The sequence below is a fragment of the Pipra filicauda genome, unplaced genomic scaffold (genome assembly GCF_003945595.2).
Source record: "Pipra filicauda isolate LSUMZ 115617 unplaced genomic scaffold, ASM394559v2 scaffold46_size3722508_pilon, whole genome shotgun sequence".
NCBI classification, from domain to species: domain Eukaryota; kingdom Metazoa; phylum Chordata; class Aves; order Passeriformes; family Pipridae; genus Pipra; species Pipra filicauda.
In genome coordinates, this window is record NW_024104609.1 from 1,803,529 (window position 1) to 1,822,462 (window position 18,934).

General features: G+C 37.8%; 1 protein-coding gene across 3 annotated transcripts in view; it reads left to right on the forward strand.

Moving 5' to 3' along the window:
• ADCY7 (adenylate cyclase 7) overlaps positions 1-18,350 on the forward strand; it is a 61,469-nt gene extending 43,119 nt beyond the window's left edge. For all 3 annotated transcript variants that reach the window (XM_027732462.2, XM_027732447.2, XM_027732455.2), the window contains 18 exons: positions 195-327; positions 1,582-1,767; positions 2,018-2,061; positions 2,891-2,971; positions 3,993-4,065; positions 4,887-4,984; positions 5,609-5,693; positions 7,254-7,391; positions 8,235-8,297; positions 8,952-8,990; positions 10,351-10,514; positions 11,618-11,699; positions 12,306-12,461; positions 13,137-13,283; positions 13,718-13,825; positions 14,632-14,746; positions 15,302-15,426; positions 15,544-18,350. In XM_027732462.2, the coding sequence (XP_027588263.1) occupies positions 195-327; positions 1,582-1,767; positions 2,018-2,061; positions 2,891-2,971; positions 3,993-4,065; positions 4,887-4,984; positions 5,609-5,693; positions 7,254-7,391; positions 8,235-8,297; positions 8,952-8,990; positions 10,351-10,514; positions 11,618-11,699; positions 12,306-12,461; positions 13,137-13,283; positions 13,718-13,825; positions 14,632-14,746; positions 15,302-15,426; positions 15,544-15,690 (1,984 nt within the window). In that variant the 3' untranslated portion in view covers positions 15,691-18,350. The remainder of the gene's footprint in view (positions 1-194; positions 328-1,581; positions 1,768-2,017; positions 2,062-2,890; positions 2,972-3,992; positions 4,066-4,886; positions 4,985-5,608; positions 5,694-7,253; positions 7,392-8,234; positions 8,298-8,951; positions 8,991-10,350; positions 10,515-11,617; positions 11,700-12,305; positions 12,462-13,136; positions 13,284-13,717; positions 13,826-14,631; positions 14,747-15,301; positions 15,427-15,543) is intronic.
• The last annotated feature ends 584 nt before the right edge of the window (positions 18,351-18,934 follow it).

Here is an 18,934-nt window from a genome sequence, read left to right on the forward strand (position 1 = left end):
GATAGGCAACGAAGAACTGCACTAAAGGATTGCAAATACAATGTTAAGTACTGGCAGGATTTTGCAGTGGGCTGCCAAAGCAGGAGATGGCTGAAAAGCAGAAATGTCAGCAGTGGCCATTGAAATGTAAATGAAATGCTTAATGTGACCTTTCTGTGAGTGTTTGGGTCTCTTGTTCTTTCTCCCCTTCTCAGCCGTGTGCACATCACTGAAGCAACATTAAATCACCTAGGCAAAGCTTATGAAGTAGAAGAAGGGAATGGACACCTGAGGGATCCTTACCTTGAATCCATGAATATCAAAACTTACTTAGTAGTTGATCCAAGGGTATGTGTATGTTTTTAAACATATATATTTATTCAAATATGTACATACATTTTAAGTACATAGGATTCTGTGGTGCATACAATATTTTCATTCAGGAACAGAATTAAAGTGTGGTGTAAGTCAGCTGAGTAGCTTGAATTTGGGAGTTCAGATCTGAAAGCATGTCCTGCTGTTTTATGACATGCCTGTTAGCTTGAAGGTAATAAGTGTTATGCTGAAAACCCTTATGTGGTCAGCTTAGAATAAAAACACATATTTGGCTATATATTTGCCTGAAGAGTGTGTCTCAAGTCCAGGTCAAAGGTGAGATGAAGTAATGGAAGAATACCCGTACTGTGTGGCCAATTTCAGATAAAATATTCCCTGTAAAATGGCTTCTGATATCTTCCTCACTACCTTAAAAGTAAAGTTCACCCTCTTTTCAGGGTGTAAAGGTAGCAACTGTTGGTTGCTCCTTTAGAGCCTGGTAACTGCAAACACCTGGAGCATTGCTATTGTGAATCGGCTTGTGGTTGATGAGTAAAGTATTTCAAATGAAAAAAGAACACAAATGACAAACTTCCAGTATAGAACCATTTTAAATTAGAAAGAACTCTTATCTTTAAATTAGAAAGAATCTTATCTTTGTTCCTTTTTCCAGCATGGCACCCCCCCTTCATGTACACAGCTCATACTCTCAGAATGAGAGTAAGTCTATTAAAAAGGTCTCTGCTAACTTGAAGATGCTTGTGAAATGTTAGAGACTAACAGGTCACTGATGTATCAGTTTATTCTGTAGTTTTTGCTTCCTTGTAACCCTGCAAGGGTATTGCTCTATACCCTGTCTACACTGCCTGACTCAGCACCCACGATATAGGGATATAATCTGATGTGGAGTCTGTAATTTGTGGGATCTTCTCCTAACAACTGTTTTGATACACCCTTGCTCAGGAATCTGGAATCTTTTTCCCCGGTATTGTGCTGACTGCAAGGAAACTTTATCTGTCCATAAGATCCTGCGATCCCTTGCATCATCCTGAATAAACCTGGAAGTTTAACTGCTGCTGTGTTGCAAGTGAAGGCTTGTAAAGGCAGCTGAAGCAAATTCATTGTGTACACCGTGATTTGGTTTAGCTCACATTAATTAAATGAGATAAAGGAATTGAGGTTGGCTGACATGTTGCTGATGTGTTTAGAGTCCTACTAAATAGCAAGATTGTATAGTCTTAAACTACTCTGTTTTCTAAATGAGTGTGTTTTTGTTTTTCCTGTTAGTCCAAACAATGCATATCAAATAATCACCTCCCTAAAACAAGAGTTAACGACGGGCTGAAGATGAGAGCATCCGTTCGGATGACACGTTATTTGGAGTCCTGGGGAGCAGCCAGGCCCTTTGCCCACCTGAACCACAGAGAGAGTGTGAGCAGTGACTCTTCAACTTCACAAGGAAGGCAAAGAAAGGTGAGGCCTCAAGTAGCGATTGTCAACCTACAACTGCAAACTGCTCCTGCTGTCTGTGGTGTGAAACTCAGAATATGACATGATTTTTGTGGCTCAATGTCTACTGTTACTCTCAGTGTTAAATGTGTACACAGAACTGAGAAGGTATCTGGGCATCACCTCTTTCTGTTGGAACTTATCAATATTCAGACTCTGCCAATCTCTAGCATGCTACAATCATAGTAAACCTTATTTTCTTTATTTTGTTTAGGAAATACCCTTGTGTTCCACTGGGCGCCAGAGAACAACTGATAGGTTTGTCAAGTACCTTCTTTGTTTTTTAAATACGTGCTCCTGTGCTCCTCTTGCAGTTCGATGTGCTGTAAGCATGTGATCTTCTGGTTGATTAATCGCTGTGTGTGTGGTATTTCTGCGTTAGAAAGGTTAAGCTCAATCTTTGGCCTTTAAAAGTTCTCTTAGTTCATGCTTGTTATTGTTAGCAGACTGTAAAAGGAGCTTCCTCCTTCCTTGTCTTGCTGGCCCCTCAGTCACTGAGGTTTCGTTTAGCTCGATGGGCTGCAGCAGAATGGAAGGGAGTTGGGAGGGGAGAGCCCTAGGGAGCAGTGGAAAACAGACCAAACCAGCTCATATACTGTATACATGTGTATATTTACCTGCTTGTGATACCTCAACTTTTAGTTACTCACAGATGCCAGACTTGTTTGTAATATTATAGCACAAAATAAACAGTTTTACATAATATCATCAGAAAATATAAATATTACAAGTAAATATATATTTTTCAATATTTTGTTCAGTATTATTAATATATGCCATTATAGTGTAATAAAGAATTGGCACTATATGTATAAATGCTTACAATTGTACCTGTAGCACTGAGATAAGTAAGGAGCTGAATCATTCTCTCAGTTTATCAAAACATTGTATTGAAAAATGCACGTTTTGAGTAACTGGAGAAATGCCTACTAAAGTGCCCATCGATGTATTTGCTTGTCAGTTTTGGAGCATTCTTGTTTAGTTTTTCCCTGGAAGCTTACCCCACTGATGTGCTGAGAAAGTGTGCTCTGTAGCCATGAGTTGTTTCTGAATAGCTTTTGTGACAGAGACTTCATTTTGTTCTCAGAAATTCATCTCAGAAGGGAAGGATAGAGGAAGATATTTATGATGAAATGATGTCAACCATTGAGGGCCTCAGTTCAACTAAGTATGAAGTATTTTATTTTTTTCTGAATCTTTTCTTTGAGATTAACCTGCATTTCAATTTAAGTCTATATAAAAAATACACTTACCAAAAATGAAATATTACCAGGATTTTTGTCTTGCCATTTTTTTTTTGGTCTTTGTTTTTTACTTAGTTTCTTTTCGGTTTTAATGTGAATATGAGAGTATTACTGCTTTATTACAGCAAGAAGCCAGTGGTTTTTCAAGCTGTTCAGTGTGGTGTAGTACTGAGAAACAGCAAAATCATTGCTTTGTTTCTTATGACTGTCCAAAGTAATGAGCTGAACTGCAGTGTAGGATGGGATTGAAAGTTAATGTTTGTGTTCTCCTTATTAAAATAAGAAGTGTCAGGAAATGGGGTGTTGTCCTGAACAAAAACTATGTATAAAGTCAAAACACAGTTTTGGGCATAATAACAAAGTTGCTCTAGTGTCTGGTTCACTGAAGGCAAATGGTCTGTTAGCTGCAGGTGGTGCATTCGACAGGAAATTTGCATTTAAAAGCAAACACTGGCAGTGGTGGTGGGTTTTTGTTTTGTTTTAATATAAAATACAGTATTTAAATTCCTATCAAATGTAAAACATTGAATTTGAGAAGAAAAGCCTCTTTCTTTCATCTAAATTCTGTAAAGGCTGTACCTCAGCTGTTCCTCATAGAGGCCTGATATTATTTAGGGGAAGTTTTTGGAGGCTGTGAGCCATCTCTAACATCTGCTATTATACTTTCCTATTTGTAAACCTTAGGGAAGGTTTGGAGTTACATTTTTCATGTAACTGGCAGATGCTGCTGTGTGTGAGGGCCCTGGATCTGCCTGTCAGCTCCATAAAAACATAACCGCTCATGTGTTCCGCTGTGAAACAGAAAAACCTTGCAGAATGTCAAATGTGTGTAGGAGAGTGGCACCTCCACCCTGTGCACTCTGGAGTCTCGACCACAGTGATGTTTTTGCATTGTGTCCTTGGCTTGCTGTGTGCTCCTTGTAACACGTGTCTCTCTGGGTGCAGTCCCTGGTGTGGCAAATCTGACGACTTCTGCGGATTTTCACTGATTTTTGCAGAACCTGGTCTCGAAAAAGAGGTTGGTAAGAGCAAAATAATCATTTTTGGTCTTTGATTTGTGCTTCAGAGCAGCATAAAAATGTGCTGGAGACTGTTTTCATTCTGAAAGTGGGTTCTGGAGGTGACTGCACATCCGAAGAGGTTTTTGGTGACTGGTGGAAAGCAGATTGCATGAGTCGTTTGAGCTGGTCATTCTTCCTTGAGAATGTGAATTCTGTAGATTAATGGAGATTGTCTCTAATCTATGGTTAAATTCTTGCCATAAGGGTGTTAGTGGGAGCTTGGCAATTTTACTATATAAACTACTACTCACCAAAATAATGAGATTTAAGGAAGAAAAAAAAAAGGATTTTGCATCCATAACGAAAATACTTTGCTTTCTGTGGTTGTTTCATTGTAGATATAATGCTGGTATTTGTCAGGTACAGTGTGCTTTTTGTTTGAATAACTGCTCTTTAATTTACTGTGCTGTGGTGTACTGTACTGCTGTTACTGGTGTGGGTGTGTATATACACTTTAGGTTTACTTCTCTGTATGCCCTTTTTTGATAAGGATTTGGACTGTGGATATCTGTGAAGTGCTGATTTACACACTTGTTGGATTTCCATCTAACTGGAAAATATCCTTTTGGACTGGGATGTTTTTCTTGACAGGTTTTCAAATACTTTTCTTTTTTCTTTTTTTTTTTTTTTCTGGTTTTCTTTTGTTCTCTTTCAGTGCTAGGTATATTTTTAACAGTACAGTATAAACCTATATATGTGTGTCATCACAAAAATGTAATAGAATTGAAAAAGCCCCACCCTGGAATTCTCCTGAACATTTATCTGATCTGTGTTTCAGTATCGCACCATTCCTATTCTAAAACTGAAGAGTTACTTCGCATGTGCCAGTTTTGTGTTCCTCTGTATATTTGTGATACAGATGCTTATCATGCCAAAGTAAGTGATAGTATTTTAATTATTCATAGTGAAAATTAAACAGTAGCTGAGGTGAAACTCGTGTGCATGGAACTTTTTGGAGTTCCTGAGAGTTTATATATAAGAAACATAAACCTCTTAGGATTAATTTACCCTTTGATAAAGGAGTGCATTCATGTTGTTGGCGTAAGAGCCTTGATATCAGTATGAAAATAAAACAGAAATATTTCTTTAATATTTAGTTTGCTTAGTACACACAGGGATCTGGTCAGTTAAGTGAGAAATATTATTTTATAAGAATAGTTGGCTGTAAGCACTTCGAGCAGTAGGAAAATGGGACATAGCTAAATTGTGCTCAGTGCTCCTTTTGTCTTCAGGGCAGGGAACTTTTGAGCTGCTTCTCATACCTCTGAGAAAGCAGATTCTTGATAATCCTGAAATTTAAGGCATGTTTGTTTCTCATGGCTACTGCAGTGCAGTTTACCTGTGGTTTATGCACAGGGCAGAGGTTTGGGACATCAGGGGTAGAATCTCTTAAAGCAGTGATTGTGCAACAATAACCTGTGTAATGTTTTGATCATCTAGTGCTATTAGAAGAAGAATGATATTTAAACCTCCTGTGTTTAATGTTTTCTTTTCCTCTAGAACTGCAAAACTGGGAATTTCCTTTGGAATTGTTGCAGTCATCATTGTGCTTATTTTATTTCTGTGCTTTGCTGAGAAATGTATGGTAAGTTTTGTCTTTAGAAAGTTTCCTGTTTTTGAAAGAGGATGGATATAATTTAACTACTTGGTCTATCTTTTAGGATGATGAATTAAGGTGTTAATTTCAACAGGAGTTATAGGAGTCTTGAATCTCAGGTTACCAGAAGATTCCATTGCCTGAGATACATTTTCATGTCTGAAAATTTGCACTGTAATTTGGAATTATTTGGGTGCCAGAATAGTGGGTAAGAGGCAGGAGGTAGGGTTGGGTTTTTTTAAATTATTTTTATGTTTGTCAATGATGGTAATGTTTTTTGTAAATACTGATATTTTCTATACTGCAAACAGTGTTAAAATCAAAATCAGTTTGAATCCAAGATTAGTTTTCATAATAATTTATAAAGTGTAATGAAAATTACAAACATGTGAATAATTTATTGGCAACAATTTAATAGCTGATAGAATTCCAAATTCACCATTACATCAACTAGGACACTTTGCATTTGTAGTTACTTTTTCTTTGCATTATTAAATATATGCCATTACTGTTTAAAAATATATAGAGACACAGCCCAAAGTGACATAGAGTTCAACAGTACAAAGTAAAACAGGTCCTTCTGCAGTTCAAGAGAGAAGGGATTTTAGAGAGTTCCTTACACTTACCAAATCCATGCTGTGCTAGACCAGGGGTAGGAGGGAATTCTGAAGTGCTGCTGAGAACATGCCACCACCATCCTGCTGGGGTGATGGAGGTCTCCCAGGAAAACTGCCACAGAAAGAAATGGTCTCTTAGAGAGCCAGGTTCAACCTGTGTAAAGGAGAAAGAAAAAAAAGATAAAATTGCAGGGGATAAATAGTTATGATTCATTTAAAAGTATGGTTAGATAGATGTATGGATTTTAGGTATGTATGGTGGTTTTTTTATATGTATATGGATGGATTTTTGCATATCTGTCGAAGTAGAGAGAGAGGTATGTGTATGTACATGCACATATGGTTTCTACATTGTAAAAACACATGGAGAAAAAAAGAAAATTCCAAGACTGCAGTTGCATCAGACTTAAATTTTATGCTGGGAGTGTTTTGCTATAACATCCTTGAATAATGCTTGCAATCATTAAAAGTATTTGCTTTACTGGATGTTTTTCTCTTTAGCAACAATGGAAGGATATAAGGATGGCAAGAATGGGACTGTCCATGATTGTTTTTGATTCGGTCATCTGAAAATCGATGTTCCAAATATAACATTATAGCTCTATAACTAAAAAAATACAACATAAATTGTCACTGCTTATTTATTAACTTTTCTCTAGAACTTTCAATCAGATCATAATTCTGTATTTTTAAAGCACAAATCCAGAAAATTTTAGCACCCACTCTCTTTGAAGTAAGGAAGCATTTTCTCTGTTTTCTGTTGGGGAAACATGTTAGACATTGACTCTGAATGACTGGATTCAAAGCTTCAAAACAGGATTCCAGTGAAGACTTTTGACATTCTCATGGAGAGAAAAAATATTTAGAAATATTTCTTCCCACGTATCAAAGTGTTATTCATGTTACTGAAACAAATTAATGTTGTTTACAGAAGTGCTGCTCAGATCAGTGGCCTTTCCTGCGCCATCTTTGTGCTGTCTCAGAAAAGGTGGAAACAATGCCTTTACTTAGGCTTCCTTTAGCAGTCATCACTATAGCTGCCTTGCTGATTATAGCCATTTTTAATTTGGTAAGTAATCACATTATTCTGTGACCTATTGTAACATCCACAGTTTGAGTAACTTCCTATGTTCTTTTCATCAAGTATCAGCTTTTTGCTGCTTTTGGTTTGCACAGGGCATGATACACTTAATGCATGAGGTCGTGTAAAGCCTTTCAGCTTCTAGAACTGGAAGTACATGTGATAGACTTGAGTTCTAGTTTACACCACCTTTTCTTCCTTTCAAGATGGCATTTATAATAACTCTTGATTGTAACTCTCATCACTAAGATGGTCTTCCTTTTTTATTTTAATGTGTCTTTAAATGTTTGGCTGTGGCAGGTGGCACTTTAAGCAGTTCACTGTGGTGTTTACACTCACTGGTAGTAATGTGAATAAGGGAGAGAAGAATAGAGGTTGGCTCTCTTTTAAGCAATACTGCAGAAAATGCTTAATTTTCTTTTGTAGGGTGTTTTTCCTGCTGGCTTGGGTCCTTGAATTGACTCACAGTGGTGTCATGTGAACACCACCAGAGACAGCCTAAAAGAAAACAGGAACAGCAGCTGTGAAACTGGGGGGTGAGACAAAACCATGTTTGTGCCAGATAGCTGTTAGATAAACCCAGCCATGATGTAAAACTTCACCCTGAATTGGTAAATTTTAGCCTTCTTGCACCTTGTGTGTGCACCTGTTTAATACAACTACAAGGGATACCACTGTATTTCAACATCTCTTCAGTAGCCCTGAAAAGGCAACCAGATCAGGACTCTGTATAATATGGAGAAAAACCTCAAAATCAGTGACTACCTGCTAACAAGTTTGCACAGTGGTTTTGTTGATGTCTTTCCTTTTTTTTCCCCCACATAAATCAAGACTACTGAAAAGAACAAACCTGCAAACTTTACTGGATCAAATGACCTGTGTGCTACCACCTATGTGAGTAGAGTACTGTCTTAATTTCTAAGATTAAAATGAAATGAGTCTTGGCTGGTGGGTATAGAATCATAGAATATGAGTTGGAAGAGACCCACAAGGATCATTGAGTTCCAAGTCCTGTAATATGGATGGATGGCAACATTTCGATGTATTTTCATCTTTTCATAAAAATAGATTATTTTTTAAAGTTGTTGAACACAAAGACTTATGCCACAAAGGCAGTTTTGAAGGATATTTTCTGTCATTAACTATGGCTTTCCAGTGCCATAGAATCCTTTAGGGATTCTCAAAAGTCTGGAGTACTCATGTATAAAACTGAAGTCTTGTCTTATTTTGGTCTTTCAACACATTTGAAAGGTGTTCTCCAGCATTTCTGCAAGGCTAAATTCAGCACTCGCTAGTGACACTGAAGAATTATTTCTGAGGGTTCCCCCTTTTATCTCTTTAATTCCAAAGTAACATTCTGTTTTGAGATCATGCAAATGTTTAGGATGCTCCTCTGTCACCTGGCCACCCCTTAGATGATGGACATGTTTTTATATGATGTACAGCAGATTGCGTGAGGACCCTTCTTATTGTGCTTGTGACAAGTGCATATAAAATGCACACTGTGCTCATCCTGTAATTTTTTGTTTTTGCATGTCTGTAAATCAGCCTTTTGGAAACACAACTCATTCCTGCATTGAGGAAACTGTAAGTAGTTTACATGTTACTTTAAAAGCCATGTTTTTTAATATTGTGCATATTTACTTACAAGTAACAAGTTCTATTGCTGTATGAAAGGCAACTTTTAGGTAACTGACAGCAGAAAAGTTCTTCATGAAATCAGTATTGTTCAGCTGCTGTTGCTGTGCTGAATAAAATATGGCTTGGCAGTTTTGTGAATTTCAGACTTAAAAGCCTTAAAAGAATTTAAGGGGAAAGCAGTAGAACAGGATGGTGATGTTTGAGTCTGAAAGATGAGAGCTGTACTTGTAAGTGTCCCAGCAAAGTGTCTTGAGAGAGTGAAAGAGTTTGAGTGGCTGACAGAGCTGTGTCGGTGTTCTCTACGTAGTGGTTTCTTTTTCAGAGGTTTGGCTTCCAGGTGAGTGTTTGTCACCTTTTGGAGGTTACACTCAATGCCTTGAGGATGACAGAGTTGGTACAATTTGTTTCATATGGGCCCTGATTAGCAGTTCTGGCTTCATTCACTTCAGCAGAAACTGCTTAGCCAAGAATCTCACAATTCTGTGGTAGGTCTGTGCTGTTATATGTGGGAAAACTGTGCTTTGTGCATAAAGAGAAATGAATCCTCGAGGAGCAGAAGGTGAGGTAATTGTGGAGCAGTCTGTAGACTGAAGTGTGCCAGCTCAGCAGCTCACACCCGTGCCTGTGGCTGCAGGGACCAACCCCGTCTGCGCCACGTGCTTTGTACCACCCGACACGTTCAGTGCTGCCAGCTGCATCCTGAGCTGGGGCACCACACCTGAACTGGGATTCCTCTGGGAAAGTGCTCAGTAATTCCACTGGGTAATGGCCCTAGCTTGATAATGCTTGTTAGCATCAAAGTTCTTATGAAGGAACTGTGTCTAAGGTTGGATACCAGGTCACGGTCTTCACCTTTACAAGGAGGGGAGATGGGAATGAGATATCTGCTTAAGGTTACAGTGGGAGAGCACATTCAAAATAGGATTAGAAAGCTGGAGTTCCTGATTCAGAGCTGATTTGCTGTCTTGAACCTTAAATAAGTAATTACTTAAATTAATAGACTTCAGAAGGTAAATTCTCAACACTCTTCAGTTTTTATCTGGCATTGCTTGCTTATGTTGGTGTGATGTTTGTTGTTTAAATCCTTTTGTTTGCCCCTGAAAAATTAAAAAAAATAAACTAAAAAAAAAAAAAGTATTAAACTCAGCCTTTTAGTGCCATTAAAAAGAAGTGTATTTAGCAAGTGATGTAATTTGTTCTGTTTAAATTACAGTGACCATGAACTCAGAGTATTTGCTGTGGTTTGAACATGTCTTAGGCATAAAGTCTGAATAATGCAACTGCTCTTTAAATTCTTCTTTTACAGTATTATGCTTACTGCTGTATACTGGGGTTCATCGCTTGCTCGGTATTTCTTCAAATGAGCTTCGAACTCAAAGTTCTCCTCCTGTCCATTGCTGTGACTGTCTACCTCATCCTTTTTAACACCCCTCAGCAGAGAAACCTGAGCTTCTATGGCAACAGCACCAGGTGCAGTGGGAAATTTCTTATTTAATATTTCATTAAAGGAGGTGTTAGATTTTTGTACACCTACTGGAATATTGCAATATCAAAATCATGTAAGTCAAACATTGCAAACCTTTCTGTAAAGTTAATGACAGGGAAATCATATTAGACAATATCACTTTTTTTTTCTTTTCTTTTTAAACAAAGTGTGTGTTTTCTGAAAATATCTGTAATGTGGCTTCTGAGTTCCCTGGAATCCTTATCTTACTTTAAAGACTAGGGATTCTTATTAATCTCATAATAAGGTTGATCTTCTGATAAGCTATGAAGAAAAGCCTTGCTAAAAGTCTGATGCTCAAGCTGTTCTTGTGAGACCTTGCAAGTCAATAGAATAGTGAACTTCATGTACTTACCTTACTAAATGTGTGTATCTTGAAAAGTAACAGCAATCTACCTGATCTAATTGAAGAAACTGAAAATACTTAAGAGAAATCATGTGCAAAGGTTTTACTGCTCATTTGTAAGTCTTTCTCAGATTCCTCTGAAGATTGGAATAAGTTTATTTGCAGAGGCTGTGAGCTGTCAGCACACCTTAAAAAAGCCTGAGTGAGCTCTTAATTTAGCCTCTTAATTATTAATATGATGACAATTTAGTTTGCATTTGTAAAAATTAATAGATGGCTAAGACTGATCTTACTATAAAATATGAGTGGTGTCTCAGATACAGGTATGATTGTCTTTCCTTCCACAAATAAGAAAGTTTCTTTTCCTCCTTTAAGGTTTTGTTGTCTGTGTTTTTGTGAGGTGGGGTGGAAGCTGAAACTCAAGTCTGCTGGAAATTAAGATGGCTCCATTTAGATAAAATCATGTTTACTTGAACATCTCACTTCAACAGCTATTTAACAAGGTTTCAGCACCCAGTGTGTCCTTATATGAAATGCAGCCCATGTGCTGGGTTGACTGATAATCCTTTCTCCTTGTTAGGAGAGGACCTGTACCCAGGCAGCCACTGGCACAAATGAACAGTGACATTGTGGTTTATGTCTGAACAGACACCCCCTTCCCTTACCCTTAATCATGTAGATTAAAAGGATACAGATAACTTTGTATTGCTTTCTTGTTTTCAGGCTTTTCATCAAAGAACCGAGAATAATGACTAATTTATATCTGGTTCTGTTCTACGTAACCCTCGTTTTACTTGCAAAACAGGTATGTATTTAAAACACCATTGCTTAGTTCTTTTACTTGCAACAAGTTGATTTAAATAAAATGCAAAAGTGTTGTTCCATGAAATTGTGCTCCAAATTAGCGTATATTTTTATCTTATTTTAATATTCTGGTCTTGGTTGTAGATAATGTACTTACTTGGAATAAGTTATAGGTAATGCAGAATTTGTTAATGTGAAAGGATGGGAACATTTCAATATCTTTCAATAGTGTTTGCATCACAGAAGTGAGAACTTCCTGATTCTTCCAGTTTAGATCTATTTGTATTTATATGCCAATTTTCATTCTAAATCAAGGCAGCAATTAAAGATAATAATCACCAGAGTATTAATGTGTCATTTTGGTAAATACACTTGATGGTAAAAAGTGGCATTCGGTCTTACTGGCTGCTTCATATTTTTCTGACCTTTGTTCTCAAAGCACATCTTTCACAACTATATAGGCTCAAAAGGCCTTGAAGAAACTCTATTTATTTTTATATATGCTTTTTAAAATATATGCTTTATATGTGTTTTTTGAAAAAATTGACTAATATTTTCCAGTGAGATATTTTATGGACTTAATTTATCATATTTGGTCTCTTTGCAGATTGACTATTACTGTCGACTGGATTGTCTGTGGAAGAATAAGTTTAAAAAAGAACATGAACAATTTGAAACTATGGAGAACGTTAACAGGCTTTTGCTGGAAAATGTACTTCCAGCACATGTTGCTGCGTATTTCATTGGTGAAAAACGAAACGAGGTATGCTGAGTCTCTGCTCTGTGAAGGACAGTAAATTGGACCCCTGTAACATAACTTGTGATGTGAACAAGCCCACAGAAGCCTGTTTGTATCCCAAGACCTTTGTAAACCCAAGAACCTGCTAATCAGAGAGCCTCAAAAAAAATTGCAGGCTGTTCGTGGCAGTCCCTGAAGTCTGCTTTCAGATTTGGTGGTTTGGCTTCGGGACACCGTTTAAGTTTGGCAAATGTTGAAAAAGGATTTACTGCTTTCCAAAGACCATATTTTATCAGAGAGGATACGTCCTAGTTTTTAGAGAAGTGAGTTGAGGAACAGACAGTATCTCCTTGGTAGCAACCCCAGTGACAAGTTCATTGATAAGGATTTTTTTTTTAGACATCTCATCTTATTCTGCCAGCATGTCATCAGAGTGAATATTCCTGTGTGTCAGGAGGCTGACAATGTCCAAATAGATGAGAATCTTTAAGATATCCTTAAGGTATCAACTTTTCCTTAGGCATATACAACTTTGTTAATGTTTCTGATAAAAATAGGAGATGCCCACTGTAAAGTGCTATGATTGGCTTCATAGGGACACTGTAATTTGATTACTGATTAGAAACAATTGTCATGGGTTTGAATACCTGTGGTGGGATGTGACTGCTGACAATGTGTGGATATGCTGTTTTCCTGTAGGACTGGTACCATCAATCCTATGACTGTGTCTGTGTCATGTTTGCATCAGTACCAGATTTTAAGGTGTTTTACACGGAATGTGATGTCAATAAAGAAGGCCTGGAATGCTTGCGGCTGTTAAATGAAATCATTGCTGACTTTGATGAGGTAATTAAGCTCAAAATGCACTGGATTACATATTTGCTGCAAAATAAATGTTTCACTAGATCTGTCAGCATTAGAGGAGGAAAAAACATTTTTACACTGAACTAATATTCTGACTTCAGCCCTGCAATCTTGAAGGATATGTTCCTATCTGGCAGGGATTTTCAAGTACAACATCTAATCCATTAGAAGTATAGTTTGAAAGTCTGGAATTTAAGGACTTTATTTCAGTACTTCAGTGATTCTATTTCTCCTGTGAGCAGGTAAAGCAAAACTGCGAAACCAATCTTCAGTACTTTATCTAACCTTCATGTCAGTGATAGTATTTCTAGAGATGTTTTAATGTTTATTGTAGAGAGTATAAGATTTCTGGATAAATACTACACTGAAATATGGTATTAAAGTCTCAAGTTTTTATTTTCTTTCCATTCAAACAGCTCCTGCTAAAACCTAAATTTAGTGGTGTTGAAAAAATAAAAACGATTGGAAGCACTTACATGGCAGCAGCTGGTCTCAGTGTTACACCAGGCCAGGAGAACAACCAGGTATGTTGTTTCTGAAAGCTGCCTTCAGTATTCTGTGGGTACATAGCTGTGTTTCAAAGTAAAAAACCGTAATGTGATACAAAACAGAAAGTAAATCACCAAGACTGACCTCCTGAAATGTGGAAAAAGATGATAAAAGTATATTGTCTCCTGTAGAACTCACTATTTATCTTCTGGTTCCATTTTTTTTTTTTCCAAAGGAGGTATTAAGTTTGTAACCCCAGCATACTTTTGACACCTTGAATCTTTGATTCCAGTAACTTAACATCTCTAGATGCATAGCAGAGTAGCTCTAATAATAGAGGAGGCAAAGAATGGGAGCCAAAGAAAAGGCCACCAACTGGACAGTAAGCTTTTTGTGATCCCTGATAACTGGCACAAAAAGAGAATCCTCAAGTGCCATGTTAGGTCTGAAACTGTTTGTCACCCAGAAGAAGTAAAACCAAATTCTGTACTTGGGCTCACTTCCACTATAGAAAATTTGTGTATGACATTAAAACATATGTAATAATATACTCAAAACACGTAAAATTAAAGCCGAAATCCTAAAGGACAGATAGTAATGTGTTATAAAATTTAATCATGTCATGCTTGTTGCCTCATAGCCATCCCAGCTGAATTTATTGTAGTTTTAAAAAGGCATTTTAAATGTTTGTTGCACTGTGCAATTCTGCAGTTAGAAGGATGAATGGTCTCCTCCTTATAAATACATACTCTGGTCACTACTAGTACTGCTTTGGAATTGTAGCCTGAGACAGCCTTCTGTGTGGTAATTCAATCATTAACATGTGTTATGACTTGCACAGGATAGGGAGAGACAGCATGCCCACATTGGGATTATGGTGGAATACGGAATTGCCTTGATGAGTAAACTGGATGGCATCAACCGACATTCCTTCAACAACTTCCGCCTGCGCATCGGTACGTTCCGCCCGTGAGGATCGTGAGCTCTGCAGCCCAGCACAGTGGGACACGAGATAGGATCACGTAGGTCAAGTGCTGGGTGCCAAAAGGTAGTACTGCCTGGTCAGCTTTTCAAATATGCCAAGCTCCTCCACGGATGGGCTTTTCTCATCCCTGGAGGGAGCAGTAGGAAGACTGCAGCTGGTTGAGTTTGGAGGAAATGAAAGGTACGGATGAAGAGTGAAGTACCCTGTTAGTGACTGTTGACTGAAGACAGTACTGCCATTTTACAAATGTTTATTTCTATATAACAAAAGTAGAAAGGGAAGAATTTTGCTTCAGCATGAATTGTGCCCCAGCTCTTTCTCAGACTTCCCATTTTACAAGGAGTGAGTCACTTCACATCTCCGGAGCCTCAGTACAGCTATTTATAGAACAGTGATTGCCAGAAATGTGTCGCAGAGTTAAGTTTTGGGTTGGATTTTTTTTTGACCCTGAAGCTACATCTAATAGTGAAGCTGTATGTCACACCACTTTCTACCTCAGTAATGACACCTGCTTTTGTTTGTGCAGGGATCAATCATGGCCCTGTGATTGCTGGTGTGATTGGTGCCCGGAAACCTCAGTACGATATCTGGGGCAACACTGTTAATGTTGCCAGCCGAATGGAGAGCACGGGGGAACTTGGGAAAATCCAGGTAAACCTATGAGCCTTGGAAAGTCTAAGGAATTATTTCTAATTGGTTGTGGATTTTTTTTTTTATGCGAATAATCAGAACAATTTCACAATAGTTTCTAATTCTTTTCACACAAAGGTCACAGAAGAAACAAGCAAAATACTACAGGAGTTGGGATACTCATGTGAATGTAGGGGACTCATTAATGTCAAAGGCAAGGGAGAACTGAGGACTTACTTTGTTTGCACTGAGACAGCCAAATTCCAAGGTATGGGACTGAACTGAGGCTACAATGAAGTTAATCAAAATAGACTTAGAACTGCCTCCCTTCTGTGAAGACTTAGAATTTCCCTCCTTATGTGAAGGACTTTATTCTAAAAACATGTATGTACTGTTCCTATCTCTTCTACATCTCAAGATAATTTTTTTTAATACAGAAGAGTTCTGAAAACTTCCTAGAAGACACACAACAATCAGTCTGAAAAAAACTACCTTTTCCTGAAATAATTTGAGGACTTACCTGGAATTGCCATGAAGCATTTTCAGTCAGCTTCTTTCCTTACCTGCACTGTGGGAGTCTTAACAGCTCCAGTAACAACACGTGTGGATGCACTGTGGAACTCATTACCATGTTAAAACATTCCATTGCCTCGTTTTTTGACACTGCTTTTCAGTATTGTGTTTGACCAGGCATGTGCAGTGATACCGTGGGCACTGCATATCCTGCTTCTAATGCTGAACAGATTCACAGAAGACAGCTGAATAATGGGAAGAGGAATGCAAATAAACTCAAATGTATCATATGACAACTGTGCTGAGCCCCTTTGGGGAAAGACCTGCGTTGCACAGTATCTGATCATTTTATCATCCGTGCCTTCTCTGCAGAAGTACCTTGTGTTACACAAACGTTTTCGTGACCAAGAGCTGTTTGGAAATAACTTTCATCTAGTTCAGCACGTTTACATTATATTACATGTTCTCCTTCTGTGTCTCTTTGTTTAGTATCTGCATGTACATTTTATTCAGTCACATATAAGTCTTAAAATTTTTGACTTTAAATTTCAAAAAATCCACGGGATGGTGAGGAGTGTGGGGCACCTGCAGTTTAAGTGATAGACAGGCTCTGACAGCCCCTGGTGTTGCTGACACTGGCAGTAATTCTGCACGCTGACTGTGTTCTTGGGGTACTTAGGGAAGAAAAAATAATCTGTTCTGAATTGCTGGGAAACTGAAGAACAGAATTATTAAGATAGTATTAGAAACAGTAACAGATACTGTATTAACAGAACTGTGTTTGAGGTGTGGTTTGGGTTTTTTTTAATTTTTGTTTCTACCAGACACTGGCTGGTTTCTATACCTTTTAAAGGCAATGCAGTTTATGAAACAAACTTTTTGAAGGTAACAAAAGGATGTATGGAAAAAAAATATTCATAATGGAAATGTTTCAGCAGAGCCCCAATGCTTAAAGTATGAGTTGAGCATTCATACGATCATCACGGAAATTGACTTACTGTAAGTTAGTTTAGCTTAGTCTGTAAAGTTTTTAAGCTTAGTGGCTTTTGCTGATTTCTAAATTGGCATTTTTCTACTTTCTGCAATCTCTTAATCTGTTTTCTGTTGGTGGAGATAGTATTTTGTAAGGCTAACATCTTTTGCCCAATTTATGTGTATTAACTAAAGATGGATTCTCCCCTCCTCCCCACATACAGTAGGGCTGGACAGTGCAGTGATTAGTGAGTACTGCACCTGTTTGGTTAAGCCTTACCCTTCTAAACAGAGCAGCGTTTACTAATGTTTCTGGGTTTAGTACTGACCCGTCCTGGACAAGTGTTTAAGCAGTCCTATGCATCACTGCTGCTTTCTAATTACTGTGTAATTTCTTTAGAAGATGAAGTGACTATGTTTCAAGACAGGAACAAATCTAAATATTGTCCAACTGTGGATTAAAAATTGTGCTTGTAGCCTTTGTCAATTTTGTAGGTCAAATTTACTATGTGTGTAGTAGGTCTCCAACAGAAAACAGCATGTTAGAAAAACCTTAGTTTGAGGTTGTCTAGTTCACAAGTGGGCTCTGCTGAAGAAGAAAGCATCTTATGTGGTGTCTTGTTGTAGTCAGTGTTGTAGTTGAATAAACTTTCAAACAGCTTTAGCTGCTCTTGTATGTTGTGTATTTGTAGTCACAGGTGCTTAGCAAGCATTTGTTTTGAGATATTTATTTATTGTTTTATAGGGACCACGCATGTGTCAAAGGCTCCTTTCAGCAGTCTGATGTCCTGTTAGGTGAAGTGACCATTTGTCTCATGAATCTATTTTGAAAAGTGCATTATGCCTATAAATAGAGCTGGCTCTGAAGTGCTTCTGTTCACAGAACTAGTAGAATGTAGATGTAAGTTATCTATGAAAGAAAATTCGCTGTAACAGCATTTTGAAATGATTTTGTTTACATGTTGCCTTGTCAGGCTGGTAACTCGCTTGGGCGTAACTTCAACTCAACCTCATTTGCAGAAGTGGCAGGAAGAGCTGCAGCTTTCAAAGGGGAAGGAGTTGGGTTTTGATGCAGTTTTAAAGGACTGCTGGCTTGGTGTGCTGTGCATGGTGTACTTGGGGAAGTTAGAAACTGTGTTATGAAAAAAGAGGATGACTAATTTCTCATCAGAACTGGAACTATGTAATATGAGAGCTATATTCAACCACAGAAAAAGTTCAACTTAAGAAAAAACTGTATTTAAGTAATTGTTTTCAGCAGTCCTTCCGAGAGCGAACTGTGAAACTTAACATTGAGGAAAAAATCTTAGTAGAAAAATCTTCCTTACAGCATTATTTTTTTTCTTAAATGGAAAAAATGGCACTATATCTAATTTGAAGAGCTAATGACATCTGGAATTAGGCATCCGTTTTAAAGAACAAACTTTTGTTTTTACCGTGAAATAAAAAACTTCCTGAAACGTGTTTGGTTTTACAATTATTTTGATGAAGATTCCCATGAATAGAAGGCATATTCCTTACAGCCCTGAGAGTTAATGGGATTGTTTTTACCTATAAAGTAAACTCAGTATTTATCCTTTTAAAAAATGTTGCCAGTAGAAAATGGGTAGAGTGACATCCATGTGTTCAAGAGCTGAAGAGAAATTTCAGTTATTGATGTTCTGTCATTGGTGGCCACCTCCTGCACTGTATGAAAGGTGGGTGATGGGCAGTGAGATGCTGTGGAGTGAGCCAGTAAGGATCTGGCTGGCACAGCTGCTGTGCATCTTGTCTTTTCCTTGTAGCATGAAAATGACTTTCATATTAATGGAAAAATTCGTTCCCTGCAGTAGTATTTCAGCTGCAATTACCCAGAACTGAAAAAATTCCATTGGTGACTATTAAGAACTCCTCTGGGACAACTGAAACTACTGGAGGAAAGACCAGGCTGACAGGTAAAAGACTTCTGAAAGCTGAAAAACAGTTAAATAAATGTTTCTGCAGCCATATATAGAGAGGAAGGAAGGGAGGGCAAGGATGATGGGCATGGCTGGGGTTAGAGAGT